The sequence below is a fragment of the Chinchilla lanigera genome, unplaced genomic scaffold (genome assembly GCF_000276665.1).
Source record: "Chinchilla lanigera isolate Chin_1 unplaced genomic scaffold, ChiLan1.0 scaffold00092, whole genome shotgun sequence".
In the NCBI taxonomy this organism is placed as follows: domain Eukaryota; kingdom Metazoa; phylum Chordata; class Mammalia; order Rodentia; family Chinchillidae; genus Chinchilla; species Chinchilla lanigera.
In genome coordinates, this window is record NW_004955493.1 from 3,549,354 (window position 1) to 3,559,093 (window position 9,740).

A 9,740-nucleotide genomic window follows, 5' to 3' on the forward strand; every position below is an offset into this window, starting at 1 on the left:
TGGTGGTGTTACGTGGATTCATGCTCTTTTGCATTGGTCTCTGTCACCCAGCTCCAGAGCACTTTGATTTTCCCAAACTGAAACTCAGAACCTCCCATCCCTCATCCTGCCTTACCTCCAGGCTGGCGAGCCGCATTCAGCCCTTTGTACCTGTAAATTAGGTTACTGTGGGTGCATCCTGTAAGTGGATCACAGTGCCCTTTTGTGACAGCTCACAAGTTTTATAATCACATAAGCTGTGTGATGCTGAGAAAGTCAATCTTCCTGAAACTCTACTTTCTCGTGTGTAAAATGGCTATAAAAAGTTCCCACCTCACAGTGTTGTTGTGGGGTTAAAATAAAATAATACATACAAGCCTTAGCCTCGGGCCAGGCACACTGAATATTTATTGTGCTCAGTGAATATTAATGACATCTAACTGCATATTCTAAATTAACGGACACCAGTATTTATACACCATTTTTATCGGTGTATTCTAAAGGCACGGACACCAGCCTTGTGCTTGTCATGTGTCTGGCATCGTCTCGAGCACCTAACTCTTTTAAAACTGATAGGGACTCTGGGATGGGTTCACAGAGGAGAAAAGCGGGTGCAGAGCGGGTAAGTACCATCCGCAAGGCTGCACGTGTACTTCACGCCAGAGCTGGGAGTTCAATCCAGGCGGAAGTGGTTAGTGGTTAAGCGCCTAACCGACATGCTCAAAACCCTGGGTTTTATCCCCAGTACTGGGGCAAACACAATGCTGCCCGCCCCCACTTCACCTCTGTTATTTCTGCTGTGGGGGATCACCGTCTGCACGCTCGGTCCTGGCCCAGGCCATGTGGGTGAGCACAGGTGGCCAGGCCTCAGACAGGAGGGGATGTCTGTGGGAACTGTGGGGAATGACCGAGGATGAGTTTGCTATGTATGTATGCGTGCGTGCATGTACGTATGTATGTGTGTATTTGCTTGCAGTACTGGGGACTGAACCCGTGGCCTCCACACTCTATCCCCAACTCGTTGTTATTTGTTTGTCTATTTCTGAGACAGGGTCTCACTAAGTCACTAAGTTGGTCAGGCTGGGCCTGACCTTGGGACTCTCCTGCCCCGGCTTCCCGAAGTGCTGAGATTATAGGCCTGTGCCACTCTGCCCAGCTAAGCTTCCACGTGAGCAGCTTCCCCCAGAGAGCCCCACTCATGCCTGTGCATAGATACTTGTCACCTTTGCTCTCCAGGGAGCTGTGTCCATCCCCTCGGCCCAGGGGATGAAGAAAGCCAGTGCCTTCCCCTTCCCTGGCAGGAAGCCCAGCAACCCTTGACCGCCCCCACCCTCGCCCCGCCCAGCGCGGCTGAGATTGCTTCCTCTCCTGGATGCAGGGCGCCTCCTCCCAGGCTTTATTGTTTTCCCAACACCTTCACGAAGCTCCTGGTCACTTTAAAAGGGGCAGAGCCTGTAGCGGGATCCGGGTCTGTGTGCCTCAGGCCAGTGTGCAGGACAGCAGGCCGATTCCCAGCAGCCCTGGCGGGAGCCCAAGCCCCGAGCCTCTTTACCCTGATGCCCGGAGAGGTGAGCTACGGTGGCGCTTGTGCTCCCAGCGTGGACTGGAGCTCCAGCCCGGAACGGGCTGCGGGCTTCTGTCCGGCCCCCTCTCACTCCTCCCTTGCCCCCTGCAGCCGTCTATGTGTGACATACAACGTGGCAGCGGTAAGGCCAAGGAGCCGGGCGTGGGGGGCCGGTTTCGCGCGTCCTGGTACGAGCGCTTTGTGCAGCCCTGCCTGGTCGAGCTGCTGGGCTCGGCCCTGTTCATCTTCATCGGCTGCCTGTCCGTCATCGAGAATGGCCCAGACACCGGGGTGCTGCAGCCGGCCCTGGCCCACGGACTGGCCTTGGGGCTCGTCATCGCCACGCTGGGGAACATCAGGTGAGACCAGCTGCCCGCACGCAGCCTGGTGCCCAGATGGGGGCACCGCCGTTGGCAGGGACCCTGGGCCCACTCGGTGTGGCAAGGCGCGCGGTGGGTGGAGGTCAGACGGCCTGGGGTCGCCTCCCAGCCCCGCAGCCTTGCACAGGTCCCTCTCCAAACTCGAACGGCCCCCCCCACTAGGTGGGAGTAAGGCTGTATTTCTTCAATTGTTTTTTTCATGCCAGCACACACTGATCACTAACCTTGTGCCGGGCAGTATTCTACGCACTTCTCAGAGACTGATCACTGCTCCTTGTGCAGTCTTGCGGGGTCACCGTTTCTCCCACGGAAAGAGAAAGGCAGCGTCACTTGTCCAACGGTGCAGAGTGACAGAGCCAGGAGTGGAGACCAAGCCCTCTGGCTGCAGAGCTCCAACCAGAGCACCTGCAGGAGGACACAGAAGGAAGGGCTGCGAAGGACGCGGCACACGCCACGCCCTCAGCCTCCGCCGCTCTGCCGCTGCTGCGGCTGTGCAGGGGAAGCCGCGATGCGCTTCTGCTTGGGTGTGCGGGCGCCTGCGGGGGCCCCCGGGGCCGCCAAGGGTCATGCGCAGCGGAGGAGCAGGCAGGGGAGGTGCCCCTTTGGCCTTGCTCTCCTCTGGGTGGGTGCTCAGTGGGGAGGGCTGGGAAGGTGTGTGTGTGGGACCGTTGTCAGGACCCTAGTTATTAAACAGACACTGGTGTGATCAGAAAACTTTTACCGGAAAGGACACATTGCCATGAACCCCCCTCAAAATACTCCTCCTTGCTTTGACGCACTCATCCCATCGCTCTTGACCCTTTCTGAAGCAGTTCTGGGGGTCCTCTTTCAGGAGCCTTTACCTGGTGATAAGAAAAGGTATGGTGAGTGCCGCTCTAAGCGCCATCCGAAGAGAGCCAGCTTTGTGAAAGTGGCGTGGCGCGTCCTCATCCCGCTATCCCCTGGATCTGGCCCCAGGGGACTTCTGACGCGTCCCCAGAATGAAAATGACCATGAATGGCAAACGTTCTGAATCAAGTCAGGACGGGGGCCAGGCGTAACAGGGCAACTACAGACGCCCTGGAAGAGGACGTCCAGAACTGCGTCACAGAGCGGCAGGACAGAGGGGGGTGTGTGTCTGAAGAGAGGGGAAGTACTGTGAGGGGGGTCATGGCAGTGTGTCTTTCACTGTAATAAATCTGTAAAACTTTCACCATTCACCGTGTGTGGGTCAGTCTCACACCTTGCACAAAGCCCCTGGCAGGGTGAGCGGGGACTTGCCTGGTCTGTGTTTAGTCTCCTTAGACCAGTGGCCCTGAGCAAGGAAATTGAAACATTGTTCCGGAGGAAATCAGAAAGAAGAAAACTTTACCGTCTCTCTAAATGCCCGCGGGAGGCTGTGAGTGGGATGCAAAGCGCAGGATCTCCCGCTCAGGCGGGTGTGGGACTGGGTGCAGCGTTCGCCGCCGCTTAGCGGGGTGATCGCGGCAAGTGTCCGGGCCGCTGCGCCGCGGTGTGAGTGTGAACTCTTACCGAGTGCTAACTGTACAGTGCCGCGCACGGTGCCTGCGTTCGTCCATCAGCCTCGGCAACGGCCTGTCAGATAGAGGTCATGCTGCAGAGTCTCGGGGTCATTTCCCCCTTAGAGATACCCATTCTTGGGAAGCAGGGACTTAAGGGAGCAGCCTCTGGGGACAGCTCCTTCGTGAGAAAGGCAGCCGCAGCGGCCCTGAGGAGGTGGGAGGGAGGAGGGCCGGGCCGGAGCAGGTCGAGGGTCTTGGTGAGGCGCAGGTTTCTTCACCCACGAGCGGCCTTGCCTTCGGCCCTGGGCTCTGACTTGCCTGTCCGCCACCCACTGCGGACTGCCGTTCCCTGCCCAGCCTGCCCGTGAGCTCCAGCCCTGCCCCTGAGCTCCAGGGTCGTTTCCATCGGGAACGCCTGCGCCCGGTATTACCCTCCTCCCACAGCAGTGCCAGTAATCAGGGGCTCTCAGGCAGGACCTGGCGAGTCACACGACCAGGCCGTGAGAGCCCCGCTGATGTGGGGCCGGCTCGGCCTCACCGTGACCTGTGGCCACCTCTCCGAAGAGCCAGGGAGCTGAAGCGCTCTGGGAGGAGATCAGGGGTGGTCCGCCAACACGCCTTTCCTCCAGGGCCACCCTGGGCTCTGGGCTCCGGAGCTGCGCCTGCCTTCCCCGGCTCTGCCCCCGTACCCTTTGCCCGCTGTCTGACACCTCAGGCCGGGGACCTGGGGGGGCAGCTGGGTGCGTTCTGTCAGTCTTGCGCAACCCTGGCCCCTGGCCTCATGCCTTCCTTCCGCTCTGTTCTGCTACAGCGGCGGCCACTTCAATCCTGCAGTGTCACTGGCAGCCATGCTGATCGGAGGCCTCAACGTGACGATGCTCCTGCCCTACTGGATCTCGCAGCTGTGTGGGGGGATGATTGGGGCTGCCTTGGCCAAGGTGGGTGATCCCGCAGGGGCAGGGCTAGTGGTTTTGCTTCGGCGGAGCTGGAGGTGTGCAGAGTGGAGGCATGTGGGCCAATATTTGACTTCTCTTTTTGTCGCCAGTAGAATTGGGTGGCCCTTTTCTTCTGGGGCCGGGGGTCTTTGGTCCTCCCCAAAACTATCCTTTTTCACCCATGTCTGGACATAGCCCTCTTCTGGAGGGGCCAGGAAGCAAGTCCAGGCTGGGCGTTTCTCTTCCTGAGCCCGTTTCTGGCTTCGGAGTAGGTGTGGCTAATTCTCATGTCTCCTCACTCCCCAAGTCATTTGTTCATTCGCTCTGCAAGTGTCTGCCGAAGCACTGGCTGCGGGCACCATGCGAGCCTGGTGATTCTCCCTGAAAGGTGACGAATCAGCTCCTCTGCTTGCCTTTACACTGAATCACCTCCCTGGGGAGCAGCTGCTCAATTTATGCTCAGAGCCCTCCCACCCAGCAAGAAAGCTGGCTCTTCCAAGTTGCGGAGTTTTCATAGCTCCATGCATAACTTTATGGGTGGGTCTCTCTTCTCCTTGTCTCTATTCTTTTTCTCCCTTCATTCCTTCCTTTCTCTTGTTTCTTTTCTCTTGCTTTTGCCCTTAAGTCTCAGCTCAATCCGGGTCCTTTGAAGACAGAGCCTTGTTCGGCACCCCTGCGGGGTCTGGGGAGGGTGGGGAAGCCCCGTTCGCCTGGCTAGCGTTTGGTCTAAGGCTGAGTGCTGGCCTGGCAGACTTCGGTCTCAAACCCGCTGTGTGGTCCTCCTTGACCTGACTCCTCCTACCCACCCAGGCCCCTGTGCCCTCCGGGAAGCCTGTCAGATGTGCTGATGGGGACACCCTCCGTCCATGCCCAATCTCCACTTGAACAGTCAGTCCTTAGCGGGCATTTCTTATGTGCCAGGAATGCCAAGGTCTTCTGTAGGAGTTTGCAGCTGTCACCAGCTTCACTGTGTGTGTGTGTGTGTGTGTGTGTGTGTGTGTGTGTGACTGAGATTGAACTCAGGGCCTTTGCACTGAGTGACTTTTTAGTTTTTTAGACAGGGTCTTGCTAAGTTGCTAACTTGCCCTTGCTGAGCTTAATCTTCCGATCCTTCTGCCTTAGTCTCCCAGAGTGTCACACGTATGTGCAAGCATGCCTGGCATTTCACAGGCGGGGAAACGGGCGCAGAGACATAGCGTCTTGCCCAAGTCCAGACCAGCTGGTGTGTGGCAGACCCGAAGCCTGCGTGCTCCCTGGCTTGCTCTGCTCTAGCTGTGTTCACGGGAGCCTGATCTCCCCTGCCGCAAGTGCAGTTTAAGCCTCAGGGCTCTCGTCACACAAGCTCCTTCTGAGGTCCCGTACTGGGCCAGTGATGTGTTCACCTGGTCATATATGCAAAGTTCCAAGGGGTGAGATATTTTTATTGTCTTCCTCTCTGAGTCATCTCAGTTACATAAGCTTCACCTAAGCTCATGTAACTTACGTAACTTTATGCAAGCCACTACTGGGCAATCCCCATTTTTCAGATGAGCAAATTGAGCCTTGGAGAGGTCTGGTAGACGTCACAGGTAGAGACAGGTGGAGCTGGGCTGTTGACCCTGAACCGTCCAGGCCTGCGGCTGCACGCATAGCGCCTCCGCTCAGCTCCCGGCCCCTCCCTGTCTGGGGCTCAGGCGGAGCGGCTGTCATTGCAGGCGGTCAGTCCCCAGGAGCGGTTCTGGAATGCCTCTGGCGCGGCCTTTGTGACGGTCCAGGAGGACGAGCAGGTGGGCCGGGCCCTGGGGGCGGAGATCGTCTTCACCACGCTGCTGGCCCTGGCGGTGTGCATGGGCGCCATCAACGAGAAGACGCGGGGCCCCCTGGCCCCCTTCTCCATCGGCTTCTCCGTGACCGTGGACATCCTGGCAGGGTGAGTCTCTCGGCGGTGGGTCTGCGGCCCAGATCTGGACCGAGGAGGTCAGGCCTCAGGGCCCCCAGCGCGGTCGCCAGTGAGGCCCAGGAAGTGGATGCAAATGGGGGAAGTGGGTACTTTGGGCAGCTACAGAGAGGGGTGGGAGCTGGGAGTCAGGCAGGTCTAGGCAGTTAGGGTGTGTGAGATTGTGGGCCTGGGTGACCCTTCTGATTTCATTCAGGTCAGAAGTTCGGTCAATTAAAGGCTTTTGTGCAGTGTAGAATTTTTGTACTGTGAATGAAATACTTTTGTAGGCTAAGATCACACGCACTGTCTTATTTATTTTGAGCCTTTGCTAGTCCTGGGAAGGCATTAAGGAGACAGGTTCTTGGTAAGGGGTTATCTCTCCCATTTTAGAGATGGGGAAACTGAGGCCAAGAGCAGACAGAAGTGATATTTAAGGTCATTGGGCAGTGGCATCACTTTGTGCTGAAGGGGATGTGGGCTTCTCTTCCTCATATCCACCGCCTTCCCTTCTTTTGGACACAGAACCGGGTCTGGCCATCCTCCAGGGCCCACTGTCACCTTTGAGAGCTGTCCTCTAGGGTGGGCTGGGGAAATCACGGGTCAAAGCTGTGGCGATACTTTGCTGCCCCCTAGCGGCACTTGTTTCACTTACAAGACCGCTGAGCCGTCCCTTTGACTTTGGCTGTTGGACACAGGTGCGATGGTGTCTGCAGGACGCTAGCCTGAGCACACGGGGTAAGCACGCAGGCGCAGAACTGTTGACGTGCCCCGGGAGATGGTCCCTGGGAGGAGCTCCAGGGCCTCCAGTGTGCGTCGTAACGAGGCCCTCGTCTGGGCCAGCTAGATTGCGGTCATGCGTGCTGGGCATTGACCACGTAGGAGGCGAGGGTCCTATCTACACGGCTCAGCGCCCTCCTCACAGCAGCCCGTGGGAGGCATATTTTCACCTCAGTGGAGACACAAATATGGCAGAGCCACAGCTAGCTGGGCCGGGCTCTGAATACGGTCAGCTCGACTCCAAAGTGACAGCCGCTCGCGTGTTTTGAGGAGTTGGAGGAAGACCTGACCCCTCCTCTCTTCCTGCCGTCACTGAGCAAGCACGCCTGCTGGTCAGGGTGTGGGAGAAGGACGGCCTTGTCCGAGGAAGAGACGCGCCTTTGGCCTCTCAGGGCCAAGAGCCCTTCCTGTGCTGGGTCCTCCCAGGAGCCCTTGATACAGGCGCTTAGAGAAGAAGCTCTCTGGGGGGACGTGGATCTGAGTGAGCCGGGGGCGGGGAGGCTGGGAGCCTCGTGACTGTGTGGCTGGCTCTTTGCAGGGGCGCTGTCTCTGGAGCCTGCATGAACCCCGCTCGTGCCTTTGGGCCTGCTGTCGTGGCCAGCTACTGGAAATTCCACTGGATCTACTGGCTGGGGCCGCTCCTGGCTGGGCTGCTTGTGGGACTGCTCATTAGGTAGGTGTCGTGTGGGCCCGCGGGGACAGCTCTTAGGGAGTCCAGCGTGTGAGGGCTGGGCTCTCCCTTGGTTTGGAGAAGGACACAGAGAGCTTGCTTCAGAAGCAAAGAGTCTGGGTCTTTTTAGGAGCTTTGGTTAGAAGTGACGGAAATCCGCCTCCTAAGGGGAAGTCATCGGCTCCCACAGCTGAGAAGCTCACAGAGAGCACCGGCTGGGGATGGTGTCAAAGCCCTTAGGACCTGGGCTTCCTCATAGGTGGTGCCTTCCTCCGTGGGTTTCATCCCTCACAACTCTCTAGTAGGGATATGGACCCCTGCTGTCCACTCTATACTTACACTCTAGCAGCTTAACAATTCCAAGGGAAACAGAACAACGGTTCTAGTCAAAGTCCTGTGGCTGGTGCTCCCTGGCCTGGCCTGGCCTGACTCAGCTTACGTCCACCTATGAATCCATCACTGTGGCCAGGAGGGTATGAGACCTTCTAGGCTGTCTGGAGCACGCACCCTCCCCTGGGGCAGCGGTGAGACCAGCTTACCTGGACAACCGAGAATCGGACGGAACCGGGGAGGAGCAGTTCTCAGATCGCGGTTATGCAACCTCGGGATGCATCCAAATCAGAGAACCGTGTGAATGGGGTCCCCAGGGTCACCAGGTCAGGAGATGGCACTCACACGACAGCAGTGTGACCGTGCTCCCTGGAGTTGTGCAGCGGATAGAAAAAAGATGGGCATTATCAGAAGAAGCAGTGCATTCCAGGGAGAAGAAACACACGCCCGTCCGTCCTGCCTGACCTTTACCCCTTGGGTTCCTCCTCATACTCTGTTTGTTTGTTCTGGGTGGTGCGGGGATCACTGTCTAGAGTTACCACAAGTGGGGTTCCCAAGTGTCTTCTGGGAGGGGACAGGCCCCGAGCTGCGCCATCTAGACGGCTTGTACTGCCTAGGGGTCACCCGGTCAGTGGCTCTAAAGCACTGCGCGTCCTTCTCCGTCTGCTGCTTTCGGGATGGCAGCAACGCGCGTTTCCTAAAGGAAGACAGGACCCCAGGAGGAAACGGTCTCCTCCACCCCAAGGCTGGAAAAGCTCGGAAGTCCTCTCTGGAGGGCGTTGGGCCTGGAGATAGATAATGAAAGGCTGTTTTTCCTCCAGCCCCAGCACCTCATAGAGCCTTGTTTTTTTTTCTAGGCTCTTCATCGGGGACGGGAAGACTCGCCTAATCCTAAAGGGCCGGTGAAGCAGAGCTGTGGGGCTCCCGCTGCCCGGGCTCCCTCGGCCGAGCGCCCTGGGCTGAGGGCGGGACAGAGGCCCGGAGGAGCGACTGGCCTTGGACTTGGGTCTGGCTTATTGGGCAGACAGGCTGCTCTGAAGCCCTGAGGAGGCTCTGGGTCTGGAAATAGTCCTGTGCTGACTGGAAGCCTCAGCCTAGGGAGCGTGCTGCCAGAACCCCCCGAGAGGTGGAAGCGGTACGGTAGAGGAGGTTTTTCTTGAGAGGGAAGAAGGTCTGAGGAGCAGAAGAGTTGGGAGAAGTGGAGGTTCATGCACATTAGCTGGATTCTCCCCGCCACCCCCGCCCCAGCCCGCCCCTCTCTGCTTTTTTCAGGGCTGGGGATCCAACCCAGGGCTTCGGGCACACCAGGCCAGCGCTGTGCCGCTGGGTCGTATCCCAGCGCTCGGCAGCCTCTTTCTTTTCCTTCTGTCGCTCTTTGATTCCTGTTACAGAAGAGCCTTCTGGGGCCTGAGCACCTCGTCAAGCTGCCAATCTAACTTCACAATAAACAACCTAACACTCCCCCCACCTGTCGCTGGCTTGCGTTTTGTTTGCTAAAAGTCTGTGGTGGGGCCTTGCCAGCCCAGAGCCTGGGCGAGCCCAGAGGGTCGGCTGCTGGTGTCAAGGCAGGTTCTTGCAGCCGGGTCCAACCAGGGCCTGTCTCACTTAGCCAGCCCATCCTGGGGCTCCGTTTGAGCTGAGAGTCCCCTTGGACGCTAATCAGTCAACTCCAGATCATCAGCCTC

General features: G+C 58.2%; 1 protein-coding gene across 1 annotated transcript; it reads left to right on the forward strand.

Annotated features, from left to right (window-relative positions):
• The first annotated feature begins 1,343 nt into the window (after positions 1 to 1,343).
• On the forward strand, positions 1,344 to 9,522 carry Aqp8 (aquaporin 8). The gene is made up of 6 exons (XM_005405129.2): positions 1,344 to 1,547; positions 1,655 to 1,902; positions 4,237 to 4,363; positions 6,055 to 6,269; positions 7,594 to 7,728; positions 8,913 to 9,522. Exons 1-6 carry the CDS (start codon positions 1,536 to 1,538, stop codon positions 8,959 to 8,961), a joined length of 786 nt encoding a protein of 261 aa, XP_005405186.1. The 5' UTR covers positions 1,344 to 1,535; the 3' UTR covers positions 8,962 to 9,522.
• The last annotated feature ends 218 nt before the right edge of the window (positions 9,523 to 9,740 follow it).

What these genes read in the sequence shown, in the direction of transcription:
- Aqp8 (XM_005405129.2), top strand. An exon ending in GCCACGCTGGGGAACATCAG is followed by an intron (nt 1,903 to 4,236) that starts GTGAGACCAGCT and finishes GTTCTGCTACAG; the next exon opens with CGGCGGCCACTTCAATCCTG. An exon ending in TTGGGGCTGCCTTGGCCAAG is followed by an intron (nt 4,364 to 6,054) that starts GTGGGTGATCCC and finishes CTGTCATTGCAG; the next exon opens with GCGGTCAGTCCCCAGGAGCG.